General features: G+C 56.5%; 1 protein-coding gene across 1 annotated transcript in view; it reads left to right on the forward strand.

Moving 5' to 3' along the window:
- UMODL1 (uromodulin like 1) overlaps positions 1–9,557 on the forward strand; it is a 59,005-nt gene extending 49,448 nt beyond the window's left edge. The window contains exons 21-22 of the mRNA XM_077878734.1: positions 5,991–6,193; positions 8,232–9,557. Coding sequence (XP_077734860.1) covers positions 5,991–6,172 — 182 coding nt within the window. The 3' untranslated portion in view covers positions 6,173–6,193; positions 8,232–9,557. The remainder of the gene's footprint in view (positions 1–5,990; positions 6,194–8,231) is intronic.
- Positions 9,558–24,286: the final 14,729 nt, after the last annotated feature.

Below are 24,286 nucleotides of genomic sequence, written 5' to 3' on the forward strand. Positions count from 1 at the left end.
GAAATCGCTAGCTGTCCCCCAATAGCTGTTCTCTTACCCTTTATAGTTGTAGAATCCCCAGTGTTTTGCTGGCACGTGGCTCTTGGGAATAAAAACTGTGATTTCCAGCCGACCTGGCAGCTACGTGTGGCCATAGGAGTAAGTTCTGGCCAATGAGATGCAAATGGGAGGTCGAGTGACAGCTCCCGAAGGGGTGCCCATCATGCGTCCCTCTCTTCTTGATCATGTCTCTTCCGGTTGCCTGGCAGGTGGGGTTGGGGGGTGCGGCCAGCTCCCTGGTGGACCCTGCGGGCCTTGAGGACAGGAGCTGGAGGGAGTCCCATTCCCAAGGACACCGCGGAGCGAGTGTGCCAGGCCAGGCTTGGCCTCTGACCTCTGAGTTTTGTGCCAGAAAGAAAGAAACTTCCACGTTTCTTGGTCACTGCTATTTTGGCTTTTTCTCCTTCTGTAGCTAAACGTAATCCTAGTTAGTTTTCCTTTTTTGTTGTTTTTTTTCCCCCAACTTTGAGGGCCCTCTTGGCCTCTCTGTATCTTCCTGCACAAGAACTTTGGGGTTTTGGTTGTGGGGTGTGAGCCAGGGTCCGAGTGCTGATCAGGGCTTGGGAAGGAAGCTGAGGGAGCAGGAGGAGGAGGGAGGGCCTCCTGCCCTGTGATTCTCAACTGCTGGTTCTCATCCAATGTGCTTGTGAAGTTTAAAAAGTTCCAGGTTTGGGGGGTGCACCCCAGCTGGGCTCCAGGCTCCGGTGTCTGCACTGGTCATCAGGCAGTTGCAGGACCCACCCACTTCTCCTACTTTTTTTCACTTTCTCAGACTGCTTAGGAGAACTGGCTGACCAGGGGCCCTAATACGCATTTTCATTTATAGAAATAGAACTTATATTTATTTATGGATATTCCAGGTAATGTCAAAACTACTAGAGTGGAAAAAGCACTAGGCTTTAAGTGGGGGCCTGAATTTGAATATAGACTCTCATGCTTCTAGTTGCATGGTCTTGGGAAAATGCTGAGTCTTCTGGATTCAATCTGTCCTTCCATCATTCCTCTATCCATCCACCCATGCACCCATCCATTCACTTATTTATCTATTCATCCACACACTTCCATCCACCCATGCATCATTCCTCCATCCACCCATCCATTCATCTGTCTATCCATCCATCTATTCACCCATCCATCTATCCATCCATCCACCCACTTACCCTTCCACCAACCCATCCATCATTCCTTTATCCATCTATCCATCCATCCATCCATCCATCCATCCATCCATTCATCTATCCATCTATATATCCACCTACCCTTCCATTCACCCATCCATCATTCCTCCATCCACCCATCCAATCATTTATCTATCTATCCACCCATCCATTCACCCATCCAGCATTCCTTTATCCATCCATCCATCTATCCATCCATCCATTCATTTATCCATCCATCTATCCAGTTACCCTTCCACCAACTCATCCATCATTCCTCTATCCATCCATCCATTCATCTATCCACCTACCCTTCCACCCACCCATGCATCATTCCTCTATCCACCCATCCATTCATCTATCCATCCATCCATTCACTCATCCATCATTCCTCCATCCACCCATCCAATCATTTATCTATCTATCCACCCATCCATTCACCCATCCAGCATTCCTTTATCCATCCATCCATCTATCCATCCATCCATTCATCTATCCATCCATCTATCCACTTACCTTTCCACCAACCCATCCATTATTCCTCTATCCATCCACCCATCCATCCACCCATCCATTCATCTATCTATCCATCCATCACTCATCCATCATACCTTCATCCATCCATCCACTGATGCAGCATTCCTTCATCCATCCATCTATCCATCCATCCATCCATCCATCCATCCACTCAGCTTCCATCCATCTCTCCATTCACCCACCCACTCATTCATTATTTCATCTGTCTACATGGTAGACTTACATCTCTACTAAGTGTCCAGCACTCTCCTTTATCTCTGCAACATGGGTGACTACACTGTGTCTCATTTCCTTCATCTACAAAATGGGAACAATAATAACTTCTAGTTCATACAGTGCCTTGTCCATAGAAATTACTGAATAAGAGTTAGTTGTCATCATTTGAAATCACTAGAACACACACTAACAACCATTCCAGACAACACCAAGTGTAATAAGGGTATAAATTGTCGGGTTCAAAACCAAGGATTATAATTATTCATTTTGTTCATCATTCTTTCTCAGGGTTTTCTTAGCTTTTCTTTGCTCCATGACTGTGCCACACGGATATGCAGAAAAAGCATTTAGAAACATGGCATCTCCCAGTTGGGGGAAACTTGAAGTTTTGATTGTGTACGTGAACAGAAATATTGCTGGAGAGTGCAGGGGTGAGATAGACTGTCAGACACATCCCTTCAGGATTGCCCCCCTCCCACCCTGCACCCACACTCTGTTCCCATGTTCACCCACACCCTGCCTCCCATGTGTGTCTATGCTCTGCCCCCGCAACGTGCACCCATAGTCTGTCCCCTCAATGCGCGCCCATGCTCTGGCTCTGCAATCACCATCACTTCCACTGTTGGGAAGAATGAGAGTATTTGGAGATTTCAGGGAATGTGGCCAAGCTCACAGGCTGGTAGCTGCACAGGTGAGGCCTCTCAGAGCAGTTCCTGGCTTCTCTAGACCCCTTGCCTTCCTTTCCTGGGGCTTCCTTCTCCACATTCCCCTCCCGCGCTCCAGCCCTCACACCACCTGTGTTAGTTTTCTGGGGCTGTTGCTCCAGGAAACTAACTGCACAGACTGAGGAGGTGCTTAAAACAGGAGAAAATATTCTCTCACCATTCAGGAGGCCAGAAATTCAAGAGCAACGTGTCAGCCGGGCTGATTCCCACCAGGGCAGTGAAGGAGAATCATTCCAGGCTCTCCCAGCTTCTGGCATTTGCTGCTCTGGCTCCCCTTGCCTTGTGGGATCTCATCACCAGATCTCTGCCTCTGTCCTCACATGGCGTTGTCCCTGTCCTCTGTGTCTTCAAACGGCCGTCTTCTTTTTTTTTTTTTCTTTTTAAATTTATTTATTCATGATAGTCACACGGAGAGAGAGAGAGAGAGAGAGGCAGAGACACAGGCAGAGGGAGAAGCAGGCTCCAAGCACCGGGAGCCCGATGTGGGATTCGATCCCGGGTCTCCAGGATCGCGCCCTGGGCCAAAGGCAGGCGCCAAACCGCTGCGCCACCCAGGGATCCCCGGCCGTCTTCTTCTAAGGGCGTGGGCCATACTGGATCAGGGGCTTCTCCTGAGCATGACCGCATCTGAACCTGCACCGACTCTATTACATCTGCAGTGACCCTGGCTCCAAATAACATCACATGCTGTGGTACTAGGGGCTGGGACCCCAACACATCTCTATGGAGGACACACAGAGCACCACATGTTGCACGTCGTGGAATATATATATATATATATATAATTTTTTTTTAAAGATTTCGTTTATCTCTTCATGAGAGACACAGAGAGGGGCAGAGACACAGGCAGAGGGAGAAGCAGGCCCCATGCAGGGAGTCTGATGTGGGACTCGATTCCAGGACTCCAGGATCACGATCTGAGCTGAAGGCAGATGCTTAACCGCTGAGCCCCCCGGGCGTCCCGCACGTCGTGCAATATTAAGGGAGAATCCATTTGGGCATCGTCCCTGAATGTGTGCCGCCAACATATCTTATATCAGCTTCACAATTTTCTGATTTAATTTTTGGAACTCTTCCATGGCCATTTGCTTCGCTAGATGACTCGTGACTTCTCACTCACTAGAGTTTCTTCGTACCAAGAGGAAGGGAATGTTTAGGTGATGTCTGCCAGAGGCTCACATGTCCCAGCAGGAAGGATCTGGAGCCGTCATTGAGGCTACTCCGAAGTGAGGAGACGGGGGTCCCCAATTGGCTGAGCTGGAACGCAGACCTTTGGAAGGGGCTGTTTCCCGGGGGTCGTACCTGTGCTAGAAGATTCTCCGTCACATCCATCACAGGGCGTGTGTCTCCTTTACCAAAGCTCTGACAACTCAGTGTCTTTGCAAAATGACTGATTGTGTGAGCTACGCCCAGTGACCATGGTGACTGTCCTGCACACGGGTGTGGGCTGCTTGAGCTATCCGGGTGGAGGACCAGTTTTTGTTTTTTTAATTAAAAGACAGGCAGGTGGTCCAACTGTGTGACCCTCATGGAGCTCACGCCACATGACTGGTCTCACCTGGACGGGTGGTCACCTCCCCGCTCCCCGATGGTGAAGGTCATGCTGCAGGACGCACTCACTCCCCATTCTCCCCATTCCTAGCTATCTCACGTGGACTGGTAACCATCCTGGGCCACAGAAACCAGTGGACAGTGAGGGCTTGTGGACCCCACCTGGAGCCGCTCTGGGTCAGGGGTTCAGTTAGGAGCATTTGGCAGCAGGTAACAGAAACACAGCGGGGAAGGCAGCAACGAAACCAGCTCATTTGTCCCCGGAGCTGGCAGTATGGGGCTGGCACTGGGCTCCACTGTGGACCCTATGTCCCCGGGGTGGTCCACCCTGCTTGTCCTAGCAAGATGGCCTGCACCTGAGCCCCGGGAGGAGGGCAGCGGCCCATTATTGCACCCCCACCCCCCAGAGGCTGGGTCTAGGGACCAGCAATGCCAATGTTGGCGGGAAGCAGGCTGCCCAGAGTCTGGATGACTTGGGAGGGTTAGCTGCTCGAGCAACTGTCCCCAGGGCTTTCCTCCCTCTGGAGGAGGGGATGACCAGTGTTCCAGGCAGCCGAGGGGAGGGATGGTGGTGGTGGTGTTCCTAGTGCTGTTGTCGGACCACTTTGCCGACTGTGCACACCTGTGCCATGCCCTGGGAGACCTGGCGCAGGGTCTACTTGGAGCAGGTATGCTCCCCGTCACCCGGGTGGACACCCCACGATGTAGGAGGATGGATGGAGGTGAGCGTGATGCTGGGGTGGCTCTGGCACCTGCTGCAGACGCCCCATCAGGGCTCACAGCCACTTGCACTGTGCTTCAGGGCACCCCGACTTCCTCACAGGGGGGTGGGTCTCTCTCCTGGGGCGGGGAGGGTCTGCTTCCTTCTCTGGCCCTTCGGTTTTCTCCTGCCGTGAAACCAGGGGAAATTCACACACCAAACAGGGAACCAATCAACAACCCAAGGGGCCCTTCACACACTCACCACGACGTACAACCACCACCTCTCCCCGGTTACGAAATGTTTTCATCGCCCCCAAAGGTGGCTCTGAACCAGTTGGGGGTCCCTCCCGGCCCCCTTCCCTCAGAACCTGACACCAGTGTGCTTTCTGCCTCTGGTTTTGCCCGTTTTGGATAGTTCTACAAGCAGGGTCATACTGCGTGTGGTCCTTTGAGACCAGGCCCTCTCATTGGGCCGGATGTTCTGGAGGTTCCTCCGTGCTGTAGCACGCATCAGGACTCTGCTCCTTTTCGCGGCCCGACGACATTCCACTGTGTGGACGGAACACAACTTGCCCATCTGAGCATCCTTTGGTGAACACTTGGGCTGTTGGGATACTATGAACGTGGGCGTCTGGGTGTTCGAGTCCCAATTTCCAGCTTGTTTGGGTCTGTGCTTTCCTGGATGGTCACTGGGCCTCTGGGTCTGGGGAAGGCCTCGTGGCCACGTGCAGAGCCCAGCCGAGGCCCCGGCGGCCCCTGCTGCTCCCACACGGCCTGACCCCCTGGCTAGTGATAATCTAGAACGTGGGGCAGGCTGATGCGCTGCTCTCTCGGGGTTGGGACACCCGCTCGGTCACCTTTGGGAACCCACATGTACTCCAGGCCCATCAGATACAGATAATAATGTCACAAGGCAGTGGACACCGGTGGACAGCTTGGTCCCCTTCCGTCCTAAGCCCTTTGCTCCACCCGCACCGGCAAGGTCGGAGTGCTGGGGTCACAGGAGACGCGTCCCTCCTGGTTCGGGCGGGCCTCCCACCTGTGCCCGTCTCATTCCCTGCAGGTGAGCATCCAGGTGCCCAGGCAGGCCTGGCGGCCGGCTACCTCGTCCTCATCGCGGTGGCCGTCTTTGCCTCGGTGGCAGGGGCAGCTGCACTTGTCATCGTGCAGTACCAGAGAATGACGGGCAAATACGACTTCAGAGCCCGCCCGGATGACTTCAGCTACCAGGTGTTCTCTGAGTAGGAGGTCGCAGCTGGCACGAAGGTGGGTGAGGAATAAGATGCCTCCGGCGCGCGCGCGCGCGTCCTACCCTCGCCACTGGTGGAGACCTGACAGTGTGTCCTGGTGGCTTTGGGAGAGGGTAGGTGGGGGCTGTCAGGTTTGACGTCCGTCAGTGGGAAGCCACAGGAGCAGTCGCAGGAGGGGAAATGGACCATCAGTCGTTAGGGACGATGAGGTGACTCATCCACTGTGCACAGCTTAACTCATCCACTGTGCACGGGTTAACTCACCCACTGAGCATGAGTTAACTCATCTGCTGCATATGAGTTAACTCATCCACTGTGCACGGGTTAACTCATCCAGGTTCCCCACAACCGTGTGGGGTTGTGTTACTACCACTTCTTCAGATGAGGACCTGGGGCGGGGAGGTGAAGGGGTGCCCTGGAACGCAGCTAGGAAGGGCCAGAGCTGGGATTCAGGTCTGGCGTCCGTTGTCCTAGCTGCTGAGCCACAGTGCCTTAGACTGGACGCGACCGGCTGGCCCTCCCTAGACCAGCGTGCGCCTGACTGGCAGGCATTTAGAACGAGGCTCCCGGGCTCTTCCTTTCACTGGAGACCCGGAGAAGTTGCATGTTAGCAATGATCTAAGAAACCCACAATTCTCTCGGTGGGGCACAGGCACCCAGCAGTGCGGGCAGCAGCTCCTGGGTCAGAAGTGAGGCCCCTCCTGGGACCCTGAAGCCCCTGGGGAGGCAGGTGCTGTTCCCACTGCTCAGGGTTCTCTGCCAGCCTGAGGGCCCCAGACAGGTGGGGGACTGGCAGTAAGTTCCCCTTCACCTTAACACTAACTATAAATAAGACTCCTGAGCGTGGTGCCTTCTGGTCTCTGGTTTGGGGCCCATGAGGTCTGAGTCATGGAGGCCTTCCTATTTACCGACCTGTTGCATCCTATTGCCCAGGAGGGGACACTGTCCTGTAGACAGGCCTCCGTCTCAGGGTCTTCCCCTAGTCAAGGCTGCCTTCCCCACATTCAGCTCTTTATTTTCTTGAGATAACAGAGCTTCGAAACAACCCAGCAAAGTGTGGTCGATATAAGTCCCATCCTTAAATGAGGAAATGGGGCCCAGAGAGCTCAAGTGAATCCTCCGAGTCACACAGCAGAGGCCAGATCAGCACACTTGTCCTCAAGGCGATGTCCTTTTCCCCGTGACTTCTCGTCATTAGAGAAGCTCCAGGAGCTGGTTCTGCAGACACCGGGGGGCCATGCCTTTGCTTTGTCTCAGCCCCCTTGGCTCCGGGGACACCTGATAGCTTAGGTACCCATTCCCTGGGTTCTTAGAACTGTCACAGTTCAGATGGAAAAGACTAGGAGAGGGCCAGCACTGAAGGCCAGTCACCGCCCTGGACAGAGTTACAAGGAGGAATTTAGTGAATTTTACTTAATACTTGCAACATGAACCCCAACGATGATGTCAATGCATGTCCTGCTAACTTTCTGAGGAAATCTGGTATGTTGGTGCCAAGGTCACCCTGAGTGTCCTCCCTCCTGAAAATGAAAACACCGGGGGGGGGGGGGCAAAATTGGCCTCTCATCTTTTTCATCTTCTCCAGTGGCTTCCATTTCCAAAGTGAAAAACATCTGCAACTGGTTCTCAAGTTCCTGCAACAATCTGTTCTTTGGCAAACACCACACCATCCCCACCAGGGTGGCACTCGGCTCAGCCCTGCTGCCCTGCAAGCCCCGTGTCTTGGTCTGTTCTCTACAGATAGTACAAAGGCCAAGGCCCCCAGGGTGTGGTCACCTGGCTCAGGTGTCCGAGCCAGACACACCTGTATGCTGGTGAGAAGCTAGAGCTTCATTCACTGGAGACCGGGCCTCAGCCACCGTGGTTCCTATTCCTCTGTGCCTCCTGGGAGCCCTTTTGTTTGGGCCCAGTCTCTCTCTGTCCAGGAAGCATAGAAGTCCTGTCCTTGGGGTGATGGGACCCCTTCACTACCCACGCTCTGGGAGTATTCCTGCACGAACCTCTCCTTTCCTGCATACACACTGACCCTGGTGACCTCCTCCTTCTCCATGCAGGTAGCTGTGATTCCAACTCAGTTCTTAATTCATCGAGCATTGATGGAAGCCTGCTCTGTCCCACGTCCAGAGCTTGGATGAGTCCCAGAGGTGAAAACACAGCCTCTGACTGACCCAGGAGACCCGTCATCTGTATAGGTCCCAGATAAGCAGTGCCCTCCAGGAGGCTGAGGGGAGCTGTCGGAGAGGGAGGCAGGGTGAGGGGGATGCCCAGACACGGGGATATTCAAACCAAGCATGAATGCAGCTCTGCCATCACATAGATCACTCCCACAGGCCCCCAGTTCCCAGACTCTTTTTTACCATCCTAACTGGTCCAAGTGGCCCTTTTTGGTTTTGCTCACCTGACATCTGTCACCTGTTACCCATCCACCCATCCAACCAACCATCCACTCACTTGTCCATCCAACCATCCATCCATCCATCCATCCATCCATCCATCCATCCATCCTGTTACCCATCCATCCATCCATCCAACCAACCATCCACTCACTTGTCCATCCATCCATCCATCCATCCATCCATAATTCATCCATTCCATCCAACTGTCCACTCATCCATCCATCCATCCTTCACCTTTCTATTCATCCATACATTTACCTACCAATCCATCCATCTTTCTATCCACTCATCCAACACTGTTAAATATTTAATATTTCACATTTATAAATATATTTGACTATATCCTTGAAGTTCTTTTAATAATAGATCCATCATAAATATATTGCTAATATTATTTCTAGCAGGCATATATGCTCTTTACCTTTTCTCCTGCATTACCAGGATATCATTTTTACACAACAGTGACTCAAAAGATACTCTATTAATATGAAAAAAGTAGAAACAACATATATATATATACTCATTATTTTAATATTTTTCCAAGTATTTTCAAAGCCATTTAAAAATACAATTTTACCCCAGGGAAGGTACTGTTTACCCATTACACAATGGGAAACCAGAGAAGAAATAGGTGAGTCACTTACATAAGGTCACAAAATGAATTAAAGAGGGATCGGGTATAGAATCTAAACTTCTATTTTAAAATGTTTTCCATGACACCCTACTGACAAGTAGTGCTTTTTACTTTATTTAAAGTAAGTTGAATTGTATCTGATAGCAAACGCCTGAAAGTATAGTGTTTTTCCTTGACGAACTTAGAATTGGAACGCGGTCATAGCTTTTAATTAATGAGATTAATTTTGTTGAATGTAACTAACTGCCTTGAATACAGGACAGTTGGAGAATGTGACTATTTTGATTTAGCGGATATTCTCAGAGTCAGTAAGGAATTACAATATGTAACGCGTGTGGTTAAACTGGTTTTGGGCAAGTAGAATAAATCTCATGTGATGCTGAAATGTGACTGGGCTGGCTGCTCTGTTTGGTTCAGGCACATCCCATGCTTACCTGCGTCCACGGAGGGCGGGTAACATGTTTCTGGCTCTTCATGAGCTGCATCCATTTGTTTTGTTTTTTTGTTTGTTTGTTTTGTGTGTGTGTGTGTTTTGCATCCATCTGTTCTGATAATTGGCTCAGTACCTGTCACTCACCTTTCTTGAAAGAAGGCAACATGTTCAGTAAATCCAGGTTTCAAGACCCATGACCGTGTGGGTCCCACATGATTATTCTCACTTTACCGCCGCAGGAATGGAGACACCGTGCAACGTTCCCACAGGGGGACAACGAATCAGTGGACAGAGCTGGACTTAGACCCAAGCCTGGCTGGTTGTAAGGTCCGTGCTCCCGCGGCAGGCTGGGGTGGGACGTGAGCACGACCGCAAACGTCCTCCCGGTGCTCATCTAACTGTTACAACAGCCCTATGAGTTAGAAGTCACTGGTCCCATTTCACAGATGAGCAAACTTGAGGCTAAAACTCTAAGTTACTGCAGTCGGCAGCTCACCACGGACACCCTGATCTTGTCCCTCCTAGTGCAGGCTCTTCCTGCGATTCCGGAGAAGACCTGATTGGCTCACTGGTGAGGAATGGGAGCCTTCCAGGGCTCTAAGGAGAACCCAGAGTCCCCCGGAGCTGTGGAGAGGCCACCCAGGAGGTCTCTGCCAGGTGGTGGGCTTCGATTGGTTGAGGCTCTGGGTCGCTAGCGGTTCTCACGTCCAGACGCCACCGGGAGCCCAGCGTCCTTCCTGGCCCAGGATTTTTCGGGCTGATTCCCTCTGAGCTGGAGGGTCCGGTGGAGGTGAAGGAGGAGGCGAGAGTCGTCCCCGCTCCGGGTGCGCCCTCCCCCCGGACTGCACTGGGTCGCTCGGCCAGTAGATGGCGATGCAGACCAGGGCTGGAGGTCCTCGCTCCCGCCGCAGCCACAGCCCTGCTTCTCCGGTTGGTTCTTTTTTTGCTCCCTTTGAGCCATTTGCCTGCAAACGAGGGGAATCTGGAATCGTCCCTCAGGGCTTTGCGGTCCTAGGGCACGAGTCTGCTGGGGTGCGGCCCTAGGGGTCCTGGAAACCGCTCAGGAAAGGATGCCCGTCTTCCAGGGTGGCTGTGGCGCCTGGAGAAGTGAGTTATTTCCATGCGGTGACCCGAGTGGACCCTGCCTTCCCGCCAGGACTGCCCAAGGGAGGGGGATGCCTCCTCACCCCTTCCTCTCACCCCGTGTCTGGGGCGGGAAGGGCAGCCCCACCGGGAGACAGTCTCTATGTGCCGCTGGGGATGAGCCAGCGTCCTGCGTCCCTGAAGGGGGACCCCCCAGGGGGGACCTCCGATGCCCGCTTGCCCCGGGGACCTGGGGCCTCCAGCAAAGCCTGAGAGCCGGCGGGCTGGAGGAGGACAGCGTGTGTGCCACAGGGTAGAAGTGCTTCCAGCCTGGACGCTGCGTGGGCATCTTTCTGGGTTTAAGTTCCCTGGGGGGGGGGGGGTGTGGGTTATGGTCAGGCAGGGCAGGGGGGTGCCCAGCGTGGAGGGAAACCAGGGCATCCCGGGCTGGTCCCAGCGCTCAGGACACTGCGTCTCAGCCGCGTGGGGAGGGATCTTTCCCGGCACCAGGGACTGGACAGTCTTGCTTGTTGAGGCCCGGGAGCCACAGTGATTCTGATGGAAAGAAATTGATGGTAAGGATTTAGCGGGGGAGTTCCTGAGAGTTGGCACCCCACAGGGTAGCGTGGAATTGTGGGAGTCAGGGTGGCGTGGGGGCTACGGGCACTGACTCTCCCACATGTCACCTAACCTCTCTGAGCCTGCTTCTTCACCTGAGAACTGGGGATGGTGGTAGCAAGGGTCAGGGAGCTTTGGGCTACAGGCAGTGGAGACCTCTACCCAACAGGCTTTAATGATAAAGATGATCCAGGGCCTCCTGCAGATTAAAAGTCCAGGGCAGGGTGGGCTTCAGGTGAGGCTCGCTCCTGCAGCCCTCAAGGACGGACCTTTTTTGCTCTCCTTCCATGGCTTCAGCCTCAACCAATGGTTCCCTCTTAGGCCCCTGATAACTATGAGAAGTGATCAGGACTAGGTGCGCCTTCGTTCACGGGTGGCCAAAGAAAGACGGTGTCTCCCCCAACTACTGATCGAAGGGGCTGAAGTTATGTCTTGGTTGAAACATCCTGGATCGTGTCCCCAACCCTGAGCCAGTCACTCAGGCCAAGAGGGGCTCTGGGCAATGATGACTCCAGAACACTCACCGAGAGGCACCGATGGCTGGCGCTGGACACACACACGGCCCGTTTCTTGCTGCTGCTAACTTGGGAGGCCAGCGCTGGCACCCCGAAGCTGTAGGAAGAGAACAGAGGCGGCCCCAAGGCATCGGTGACTTGCCCCCGATCAAGCAGCAGGTGCAGGAGCTGGGCCAGACCTCCCAGAGCGTGGGCCGCCACACATGGGTCCCACCCAGGACCCAGGGTCCCAGGGTCAGCGCCCAGGAGCACCCTCGGAAGGAGGGAGGAGGGTTTATGTTCCAATAAACATCGGGAAGCCTGGCTGCACGAGGCCACGCTGCCGGTTTGGGGCAGGATCTCTTAGCTGCCTGAGCGCATGGGGGCCGCGGTCTCCATCAGCCCTGGCCAGGCCCTGACCTTGACCTTCACTCTCCGTCCAGCAGAGGAGAATATTTAAGATGATGCAGGGGTGAGCACAAGAGCCTGTCCCCCCAGGAGGGGTTGGGTATAAACATCAGCCCCACCCCACACCTCCCTTTGTTCCAGAACCTTCCTCCCTTAGGGGCACCTGGGGAGAGTGGGAGGCTCACCACCTGGCATAACCCACAGGGGCTGGGACTGGGGGGCAGGACCCACAAAACAACAATCCCCAGTCTCCCTCTGAGCGGGGCCCATGAGACTTCGTCCTTCTGGCCCCCTCGCCCCGTCACCTGGCCACGGTGGGGAGCCCTGGTCTGGGAAGGGGGCACCCGGCGAGGAACCTGGCCGTGGAGCCCTGGGGACAGGTGAAGGGGGCACCTCGCTGCTCACGCCGTGCAGGAAGCTGTGTCCCGTGGCCCGTGTGGCCTCCCACCCCCATGGACTGGCCGGCTCGGCCTCTCCTTGGGGAGGAATTGGCTCACCCAACACCCATGAGCGTGAGGGCCTCACTCGGAGCCGTCAGCTCCTTGCCCAAGGCGGCCTCCCTCACGCTCCCACCTGCACTTGAGCAGGGCCACGGTGACCTGATGTCCCCAGTAGGTCCCCGCGCCCACGCCCACTGCCCACGCTCAGACCCACATAAACTGGCCTCTCCAGGGGCCTGGCTGCTCTTTACAGGGGGACAGCCCCCCGGCACCCTTTGTCCTTCCTGGGGAGCCTGGTGTGATTCCTCAGCCTCTCAAGGGCAGGACCCACACCCCGCAGGAGCCTTCTCAGCAGCCTGTCCCTTCACAGAGGCTGCTGATCCATAAGCTGGTCCCTCTGTGTCCTCCTCGGGGCAGCAGGACCAGGACTTTCTCTGGGCAGCCCCGGGTGCTGGGGTGGCCCAGCTTTTCAGGTTTGCACAGAGCTCCCCCACTTGCTGCCCCACGCCTGGAAGGAGGTGATGCTGAAGGTCACTGTCCCGGGACATGTCCACTGTCCTGCTCTGTGCAGCGTCTTGGCCCTCAGCTCCCAGGGCTTTCCAGTCTGCGCCTGCCTGCAGGGACCAGTCCCCATCGGGGGGCTCCTGTGCACCGCAACAGGGAGGTCAGGGAGACGGGACCCTGTGGGTCATTCCCCTCCCACCCATCCCGGCCCTGTTGTGGGAAGGCTGAAAGGCAAATCCCTTTCTCCCATAAAGGGCAGGAATTGTCTCAATCCTGTTTCAGTGGAAGCTCCAGTCGGGGACATTTCTGGGGGGAGGAGGATGTGCCAGGGGCCCCCAAGACCATCTTTAGGCTCAGTGAGCTATTAGAAAGACTAAAGAGGTTTAACATCTCATAACACAAGGATGCAGAGGGCAATCGGCAAAGAGGAGGCCCAGGGAGGCGTCCCGGAGAGACCAGAGTCGGGGGGGGGGATCGCCCCAAACCCGGGTAGAGCTGGACCACGGGGGTGAGTGTGGGGCTCGGCCCCAGGGCCCCTGCCCAGCCGCGGAAGACAGCCGGCGCCGGCTGAGGAGTCGGGAAGAGCTTCCCTCGGGCGTTTTGGCTGCCTCGTGCTTTACACGTCCCCGGAAGTGTCTATGGATCCTCTCTGGGCAGTAGCACAAGTTGCCATCAGCTCAGCAAAATAAACCTGCGGGTAACCACGGCGATGGGAGGACTCCCGCAGCGGCAGAAAGGACGCGGGGCGGCCGCACGCGCGGTGTGATTTGATTCAGGGCAGCATCGACCCCACTGAAAACCTTCGGTCTCCGGGGCCCAGTGTTTCCCCCCTTCCTGTGGGTGTCCGTCTCCTTTTCGGAGCCTTCGGAGCTCATCGGAGCTGCCGGAGGCCAGGCCTGGCTCCTGATGCCCCATGTGGCGCCCTGGGCTTGCGGGCTTTCACCGCACCCGGGGCACGGGGCCGGGGCCCCACAAATAGTGCTCCCGGCTCCCCGCCCCGTGGCCTGGACCCACCCGGGGTTGGGTTTCTCACGAAGCTGGTGCCAAGAAGCACGAGTATTGCGAAATTCACCGGTGAACTCCAGGCTTATCTCTGTGGATTTTGTGATTAAAGGACAGAGAGAGAGAGAGAGAGAGAAACAAAACCCCAAGCAAAACCCCGAGGAACCAAACGTGAGACAAAACATAATGAGCTTGTGGAGTTTTTAGTGGAAAATGATCCTCGGGATCCCTGGGTGGCTCAGCGGTTTAGCACCTGCCTTCGGCCCAGGGCGTGATCCTGGAGTCCCGGGATCCAGTCCCGCGTCGGGCTCCCTGCGTGGGGCCTGCTTCTCCCGCTGCCTGTGTCTCTGCCTCTCTCTCTCTCTGTGTCTCTCATGAATAAATGAATAAAATATTCTTTTAAAAAAGAAGAAAATGATCCTCAAACCACCAACAACACACATCTCAGGTTTGGAGCTGTGTTTACAACCACCTGTGAGTGTTATGAATAGATCCTGCCTCGTGGCATCCACGAGAGTTCGGGCAAGAGACCCTCCCGTGGAGCTACTCCAAGTGTGGGGCCGTATCTATAATCAGATGTGAGGGAAAAAGAGGCAAGTTGGAGTTTTCCAACTTGGGGGGAAGGGGCTGCAGAGAAGCCATGGGACAGGCCCCCCGACGGGGGCTGGGAGGAGCCTCCTGACCCCTAGCGGTCCAGAGACCTCGTATCCCGCATCCTGGGAGGAGAGGTGGTCAGGGCGGCCAGGGGCTGGTCCCAGGGTTCCGGGCCCTGCGTGCACGCGTTGCTGCTGTGGGCTCCGCTGGGGTGGGTAGCATTGGAAGTGTTTGGTGAAAACCATAATAGAATATTTAGAAAATCCAGAAAAGACCCTGTAGCTTCCTTCCTGTGGCTCTTCCCTCCTCGTTCACTGGAATCCAGAAGGTTCTGTGGCCTCTGATGGACACATGAGACCGAGATGGGAGGTGAAGGCATCCGGAGGCTGGATGCAAATGCACTGGGGCCAGACTGGTGGGTGCTCCTGGTGGTGGACCAGCCCTGTGCTGGTCACGGGGGGCTGGGACGAGGGCGGGCCTGAGGGCTACAGGCCTGGAGAGAAATCCCAGGGCAGTGGTGTCCCCTGCCACTGTGAAGCCTGCTCACAGGCTCCTCAGTGCCCAGCAGGCCCTGGGCAGGAAGACTTTGCAGGGTCTGGGTCTGGGTCTGGGTCTGGGCGGGTGTCCAGGGGCCCCTTGGGGCCAGCCTTGGTCCCCTGAAAGGCGGCTGCAATGTGCCATCACACTTCCGAGCTCTCAGAGCACACCCTGACCCCAGAAGGCTTTCCCACAGTCCTGCAAGCGCCAGCACCTGGGAGTGGGGGTCCGTCCTGTGGGTTCCCAGGCCCCGCGGCAGGGGCTCTGACTCAGTAACCCGGAGGTAGCCTCATCTCTCGTGCCTGTTTTCACAAAGCTTCAGCTCGCCCTCCTCCTGCCGTAGGCCGGGCTCCCCTGACAGCCGCCCCTCTGCTTGGCCAGACCGTCCCCGGCCACCTGACCCTGGAGCCCTCGAGCCCCTGGACTGCCTCCCCCCACGGCCCCCACGCACGCAAGGCCCCCTGAGAGGCAGCAGCTTCAGGCCTCCCCCACTGCCCGTGACTCCGGTCCCGCAGCAGTGGACGCCACCTTCTCTGTGGAGGGGCGACGGGGACCCCATCTCTTCTCTCTGGCACTGAGCTCCTGTGCCCTCGGCAGGGCTGGAGACATGAGCAGCCGCTGGTGTCGCCGTGATCCTGGAGGACTTGGGCGCTGCGTGGGGTCCCGTGAGTGCACCTCACACCCTGACCTCAGTGGCACACAGTGCGGCCCTCTGGTGGCGCCACCAGGTCCTTGGCCACCAGGGCCTGGCTTCCATGGGAGCCATCACACAGCCCAACCCTCCCTGGGCGCAGGCCCTCAGCCCCTCAAAGTTTTTCAGGCCCTCAGGTCTCAAGGTTTTTCCTCCCTCGCCCCGATCGGGGATGCTGAGGGGACAGGGAGAGATAGCAGCAGGGGAACCCAGGCCACGGAGGGAGGAGGACGGCTGGGGGCCCCAACAGAAAGGGGGGGCTGGCACCCCAATGGCACCCTTGCTCCTCACTGTGCTCTTGCTCTGCTCCCCAGGCAACGAGTCCATCTTATGGATTTTTCCAGACTTGGGGACCAACACCCTTAAATCTGGAAGGGTTCAGGGACCTGTGGCTCGTCCAGGATGAGACAGTGGAGGCCTAGTTCTGCTGAGCCCTGGGGCGCCAGGGAAACCTCTGCGACAGGGAGCGGTCCCGGAGCCTGACCCGTTCCCCTCCTGCCAGCAGCTGCTTTGGGAAAAAAGCCACCCGCTCGTCCATGTCCCGGCTTCTGGCGGCACCTGCCCGCCTCCCTGCCTCCCTGTCCTCAGGTGAGACACCCTGCACTCTGGAGAGGGGAGCCAGGGGCCCGCTCCCCCAACCCAGCTGCGCCCGAGAAAAGAGGCATATTCTGATCTGCCTGAAGGACACAGCGCGAAGATGGCTCTTTCCCAAGGCACCAAGGGACAAAGGCAAACAAAAGCACCACTGGCCGTGCTGGCCCAGGGCCACGCGGCGTCGGGAATCAGCATGTGCTGCAGCTGCATCTGGGGGGGACAATGCACAGCGGTCCTTGTCCTGAGCACGTGGGTTCACGTTCCGCCCGTGGCTGCTTCTGGGAAAAGAGAACCCCGGACCCCCCAGAGAAGCTGCTCGGATGAGGACCCGGCCCTCCTCGGCTTCCCGTCGCTGCCGTGGTCAGGGGTGGTCACGCGGGGGACACCGGCCTAAGCCCTTCGCATTCAGGATCCGAATTAATCCTCATAGAGACCCGATGAGATCAATACTGCTGCCCTCCTTCCTCTTGAGTGAAGCTCGGTGATTGCCCAAGGCCCCCCCAAACTCCCCCCCGCCCCCGCTGGTCGCCCCCCACGGCCCGTTCACGGTGGTGCAAGGAGAGGGCGTGGAAACACAGCAGGTGTGTGCACTCGGCTCCTGCGGCAGCTGTGACGCTTCCCCGTGAACTTTGTGCAACAACACGAACTGACCACCTCGGCTTCTGGAGGCTGGAAGGCTGACACAGGGCTCACGGGGCTGAATGGAGGCGTCGGCGGCAGTGCGGGGGGCCGGCTCCCCCGGAGGCTCTAGGGGAGACCTCCAGCTTCCGGAGGCCACCCCGCTTCCTGGCTCCTGGCCCTTCCTCCACCCCAAAGGCAGATCGGCGGGGCCGTCTCCGTGCTCCCATCGCTCCGAGCTCCCTCCCTCTGCCACCCCGAAGGGTCCTGGTGACTCCGATGGGCCCTCCCTGGATAATCTGGAATAATCTCCCTATTTTAAGGCCAGCCGATTAACAGCTCAGTTCCATCTGTTGCCTCAATCCCTTTGCCATATAGGATGATACGTTCATTCACAGGGTCTGGGATTGGGGCCTGGGAATGCGTTCGGCGGGTTGGGGGAGCACATTCGCGTCCATGCCCTCTCTGCATGCCCTTTGCATGTACCTTGGCCTGGCCATCCCTGCCCCGCGAGGTCCACGTCCCCCTGCGGGCTGCGCCGGCACTGGCTCATTCTGGCTTTGGGAGCCCAGGGTCAGCCGGTATTAGTCAAATGTACAATCAAATATATATATATATATTTTAAGATTTTGTTTATTTATTCATGAGACAGAGAGAGAGAGAGAGAAGCAGAGACACAGGCCGAGGGAGAAGCAGGCTCCATGCAGGGAGCCGGACGTGGGACTCGATCCCAGGACTCAGGGTCACGCCCTGGGCTGAAGGCGGCGCTAAACCGCGGAGCCACCGGGGCCGCCCATCAAATATATTAAAGCAAAGATAACCAATGCTCGGAACTCATCGCTCTGTGATTATTTTATTACTAGTTACCGTCACCTGCGTCCTGTGGTTATTTGCGACTCTTGGACCCCAGTGGCAGAAATCCTGACACGGGCCTCACCGCCCGTCTTGTCCCCATCATGTGTTTAGTGACGTCACGGCGGCAGCCTGCAGCTGGCCACACCTGGACGATGAGGACCACGGACATGAGGAGACACGTCCTGTCGGGGCCGGCCTGACGTTTTGTGTTGACTATTTTAGTCTTAAGAAAGCGACGGAGGAATTATGAATCGTGCAGATGGACTTGCTTGTGTAGCGGCTGCGGGGCGAAAAGCACAAAAGATCGCCAAATCGCAATTGAACCGCAACCGTAGGTTGGCTACCAGTGCAAGGACTTGGCAAAATGATCAAACGCGTTCCATGTCAACTCATTGGCTCCATGGAATTTACAGTAAAAAGTACCGTCTATGTTATTATTATGTGCAAACCGCGTGCTACCCTCGCTTCACACCAACAGATGGTTGGGTTTTTTGTTTGTTTTTGCAGAGGGCTGGTTGTGAAACCCTCACCAGCACACTGCTGCTCCCCTCCCTCGGCCTCCCCTCCCAGCACCTGTGTGCTGTGGGCTCACCCTCTCAACCACTCATGCTTTCCAGAAGCTTCCTTGCTTGAACACGTGCTGTTTGTTCCATGTGCGTGACCCACCCCACCCCGCCAGAGCATCGCCCAGCAGATCCTGCTGGTCCCTTGGGCGTAGCCCAGGAGCCATGCTCCCCGGGAGGCTGTCCTGGCCTCGGGGGGTTGCGTGTCCTCACTGCTAGGCACAGAGCCCGGGGCAAGCCCTACACGCAGGTGCTCAGGAGAAGTCACTGCGCAGAACCGGTAGATCCTCACGTGGGGAGCTGGGCCTGTTCCCAGCTCAGGAGGCCGTCCTGTCTCGCCCGGGACAGAAGGAACAGGAGGGAAGACCAGGCTGTAGACACAGTTCTGAAGACAGCCTGGGCTCCCAGCAGGCGGGTCTTCTGGGGGCCTGGCGGGGGCTGGGGGCGTCTGGAGGGACGACGCCGGCCACCTCCTTCAGTGCCTGCCGTCCCTGACATGGGGTTTCATTATGCGGCTCTGCGGGCGACAGGGTGCCCAGGACCTAGGGCGGATTAGCTGCCTCCCCCGGGGGGACCCTGGGCACTGAGATCCTGCCAGCTGTGCTCAAGGATACACAGGCACGAGGGCGAGGTAGCTCCTAGGGACGCAGCTCCCAGGGGCGCCCCTGGCTGTCAGCCCAGGTGTGGAGGTGTCCACCACCCTCAGGGGGCTGCGGGGCAAATGGTGGGAGGCGCTCACGGGAGGCAGTGCAGCCCGGCCCGGGGTCATGCTGGGGCTGTGGGTGGCGGGGCGGGGGGACCGGATGGGACCCAGAGGAGATGCCAGGTCAGGTGGTCGTCAGTGACGGCAGTGCTGGTGCCACCCCTCAGGCCAGATGCGGGGCTAGGCGCTTCCCTTACACGCACGTCCCTGTGGGCAGCCCGTGGGGTCACCCCACTTTACAGAGGGGAGACCGAGGTTTGCACCTGGTGGACATCCGCACCAGGACAGCCTCTCCGATCCACCACAGAATACAGCCTGACGGTGGCCTTCAAATCCCTGGTGCCACCTGCAAGGTCCTCGCCTGCCCGAGGCTGCGGAACGCTGGCCCTCCGCCCTCACCTACGGGGGCTGTCGCCTGTCCCCACCGGACTGACCCCGTGAGTCAGCGGAAACTGCTGGAACGCCCGGGGGAATGTTCTGGCCTTGGGCAGGGAGGAAGCAGAAGCAGGGAGATGGCCCAGCCGCACAAGGACCCGCGACGCAGGAGGACAGCCACGGCGGCCCCGGGGCCAGGGCTTCCCCCCCACGTGGGGCACTTACCTGGATCCCCCTGCGGGGTGACTTACCTGGATCCCTCCCCCCCGCCCCCCGTGGCTCCGGGCGTGGCTCCTACAAGCTGCAGAAATTCGGGGCGGTTAGCAGGGCCGGGGAGGGTTCTTGGAGCGGCTCCCGCTGGAAACATCGCCAGAGTTTTCCATGGCTTCGCCATCAAGTGCTTCCAGTCAGAGGAGCGGTGGGCTTCCAGGTGGTGGCGAGGCGCCAGCAAAGGCTGCCTGGGCTGTCTGTCTGTCTACGCCAGCTGGGACACACACGGACATACAGACACACAGACACACACCCAGGCACACACATGGACACACACACACATACACACACAAGGACACATACAGGCACACACATAGGGACTCACACAGACATACACAGGGGCACATGCACACATACACACGTGGCACACACACAGGGACGTGCGTGCACACACAGACACACATGCACACACACAGGGACACACAGAGACACACACACATACACACAGGGACACACAGGCACACTCACACACAGGGATACACACAGAAACACACATGGTCACACATGGACACACACATGGACACACACAGACACACAAGGACACACATGGGCTCACACATAGGGACACACACAGATGTACACAGGGGCACATGCACACATACACACATGGCACACACACAGGGACATGCATGCACACACAGACACACATGGACACACACATGGACACACAGACACACAAGGACACACATAGGCTCACACATAGGGACACACAGATGTACACAGGGGCACATGCACACATACACACATGGCACACACACAGGGACATGCATGCACACACAGGGACACACACAGACACACACACATACACACAGGGACATACTGATACACAGGGACACACAGGCACACACCTAGACACACGGGGCACACACAGCGCCCCCAGTGGCCACGACGGGGATGCGCCGCCCCCTCCCTGCCCTTTGCACCAACACTTGGAGACCCCAGCCCTCCGGATTTTGCAGGCACCAGCTGCTGTGACCCCCTCCCTCCAACGACTGCTTGAGGAGGTTCTGCTCCCTGTTCGTGTTCTGGAGGAGGCCCCAGGTGAGGAGGGATGAGGTGAGGGGGGCAAGGGGCCGGGGAGACCTGGGGCTGAGCGCGGGGGAGCAGGTGCAGGTGGGCTCGGAGCGAGGGGGCGACAGGGCCGCGAGGCAGAGAGGGCCTTGTCCCCAGGGAGCCCGCAGCAGAAGCCGGCCAGCCCCGTGGCTGAGGACGCCGCTGGTTGAACGGAGGGAGCGGATGCCGGAGAAACGGGTGGGGGCAATCCCGGGTGCGTGGGGTCAGCAGGGCGCGGCCACTGCCAGCTCCTAGGTGGACAGCACACGGGTGAAGGAGGAAAACAGCGGAGAGAGCGGACGCGTGCGGGTTCAGCGGGGAGAGGGCCGCGCCGCGTGGAGTAGACAGTGCCCACTTCGGGGGCAGTGGGGGGTGACGCCACGAGCTCAGAGCCCGGGCCGGGCAGTGTGATGAGCAGTTCAGGGTGGGGCCTGAGGACCGTCTGCCGCCTCACACGTGTTTGATTTTGAGATCGTTGTAGGTTCACGTGCAGCTGTGAGAAGCCGTCTGGAGAGATGAGAGCTCTCTCCGCCCCCTGCCAGGGTGCACCGTGCAGGACTCCCGGGCTTGGCCGTGTTGGTTGGAACCTGGGCCCTCCCAGCCCCTCTCCTGCATGCCCTCTCCCCTTGGGGGCCATGCTCCTGATGCCCTTGTCCTTGGCTTCTATTTTTTTTTTAAAGATTTTTATTCATTTATTCATGAGAGACACAGATAAAGAGGCAGAGACGCAGGCAGAGGGAGAAGCAGGCTCCCTGCGGGGACCCCGATGTGGGACTCATTCCCAGGACCCCAGGATCATGCCCTGAGCCAAAGGCAGATGCTCAAGCACTGAGCCATCCAGGCATCCCTGTCCTTGGCTTCTAAAGCCATCTTTTACCCTCAGGAAGACCTGGCCGCCCACCTGCAGACTCACGTAGGAGGACTCACCTGGGAGGACTCCTGACCGCCACTCCTCATGTCTGTGGCGGGCCTCGAGGACTAGCATGGAGCTAGCCACCAGCTCGGTTAGTCAGGTGTCTGTGGTTGCAAGCGACAGAGCATGGATCTGGATGGGAAGACAGGTTAGGGAGACACACGCGGGTGAGACAGCCAAGAACAAAGTTAGGAAGGGCAGGTTCCAGGCAGCTCCGGGGGTCTGGGTAACTGTTCCTGGGAGGAGTTGTCCCCACCCCAACATCACCCGGGTCGGGGTCCTAGGTGAGAAGGTTCCATTGACCAGGCTTGTGTCCAAGCCTCGCCCTTGGCCAAGGAGGAGGAGCTCCTCGGTTGACGGTCCCCTGAGCCTGCGCGCCATGGCCAGCGGTCGAGGACAGCCCTCCAAAGTCGGGGAGCTGCGACCAGAGGAAGGGGGAGGAGGAAACAGACTAATCTGACCCCGCGGAGCTCGCTTCAGTGTTGCGCAGAACGGCAGGTGGAGCCGGAGGTCACACCTTCCAATGATACTCAGATGACAACCTTGGCGTGAAGAGCTGGTGGACACATCTGTGTTTGAGAACGTCCTGGGGTGGACCCCACCTCGTGCTGTGTAGACAAGCTCAGAGTGCTGAGAACCTGTGACTCTGAGAGCAAACAGAGCTGCCGTTCCCTGGGATCCTACTTAAAATCAAACCAACGCGTGGTCTGTGTCTTGCTGTCATGAAACTGAGTCACGACCGGCAAGCAGCTTCCCTGCGAGATTCCACTAAAACTGTGAAGATTTATTTTATATAACTCTTCGCCTGCAGGCTCTGCTGTTCGTTTCCCTTAGCTGTGCTGAGAAGTCCTCTTTCCTCACATTTCCTTCATGATGGGAAATTGGACTTACTCATCGACCTCGTTACATTTAACCTGCACGCTGTCTTGTTTTAATACCCCGGGCGGCGACGCGAGAGAATGGTCTTAGATTTTTCTCTTAGTAAGGATGATCTCTGGTTCTGCTCTCACCCAGAAAACAATGCAGTGAAAACGTAAATGGCAATGAGAGCGGATCCACTTTGAAAGTGCACCGTAAGCCTTCCGGTTTAAAAACGGTGGCCTAAGTCAGCATTCTTCCTTGCTTCGAGGAATTGCGCAAACTAGAGCAATGAGGACGGAAGCATGAAGTCTCCCCCAGATGAGGGGAGGCCACACAGGAGACCGCATGCCAAGAGACAAGGGGAAGGGTCACGGAAAGCATCTTTGGGGTTGGAGAGAAGGTCCAACAGTGGCCAATTTTAGAAAAGGCACTGATAGAGCACAGGGCCAAGGGAGGGTGTCTGGAATGGTCAGGGCAGGTGAGGCTGGTGCACAGGCGTGGGGAGCTCCCCCCTCAAGCCCATGTTGGTTCTGGGGAGGGAGCAGAGCTCACGGGGCTGGATGAGGAATTACCTGGAAGCCACATCTGGATGCACGTTATCTTGTTACAGAGAGAGAGAGCAACCTACAGAAATCCAAGGGAGCTAAGGTCAAGTGCATGTGAGGTCATATACATTAAACCGGACATAGGTAACACCTGAAACCCCAGTCCTGCACCCTGTCTAGGAGGCACCCCCAATCCCATGGGACTGGGAAAGGTTGGAAATCCAAAGGATGGGCAATGGCACCGGTAGTTATCGTCCAGGGAGGCAGAGTTTAGGTGCAAAGACATGGAGTAAGAACCAGAAGGGCTCGTTAGAATAATAAAGAATGCAGTTTATAGCAACTCATCGTAACTATGAATACTTATGAACACGTTTCAACACGTACAGAGCAAAAGTTATAGGAGTTATAGGGGATCAGACCCTTCCTGCAGGGTCAGAGAATTAGCAGGAAGCATTTAAGAAAGTAACATGGTTTATTTGTTGACTTTTTTGGTATTTTCTCCAATATTTTACCATGAAAAGGTTTCAAATACAGTTGACCCTTGAACAAAGCAAGGGTTGGGGGCGCCAACCCCCTGCACGGTCAAAATTCCATGTAGAGATCCCCCAAAACTTAACTACTAAGAGCCTAGTGTTGACTGCAAGCCTTGCCAATAACCTAAACAGTCAAATAACACCTATGTTATGTTATGTCATATGTTATATGTTCTATATGCTGTATTATTTTTTAAAAGATTTATATTTAAAAAAAAAATAAAAAAAAATAAATAAAAAATAAAAGATTTATATTTATTCATGAGAGACACAGAGAGAGAAGTAGAGACACAGGCAGAGGGAGAAGCAGGCTCCATGCACTGGGAGCCTGATGTGGGACTCGATTCCAGGACCCTGGGATCACGACCTGAGCTGGAGGCAGACGCTCCACC

This window comes from Canis aureus, chromosome 30, assembly GCF_053574225.1.
Source record: "Canis aureus isolate CA01 chromosome 30, VMU_Caureus_v.1.0, whole genome shotgun sequence".
NCBI classification, from domain to species: Eukaryota; Metazoa; Chordata; class Mammalia; order Carnivora; family Canidae; genus Canis; species Canis aureus.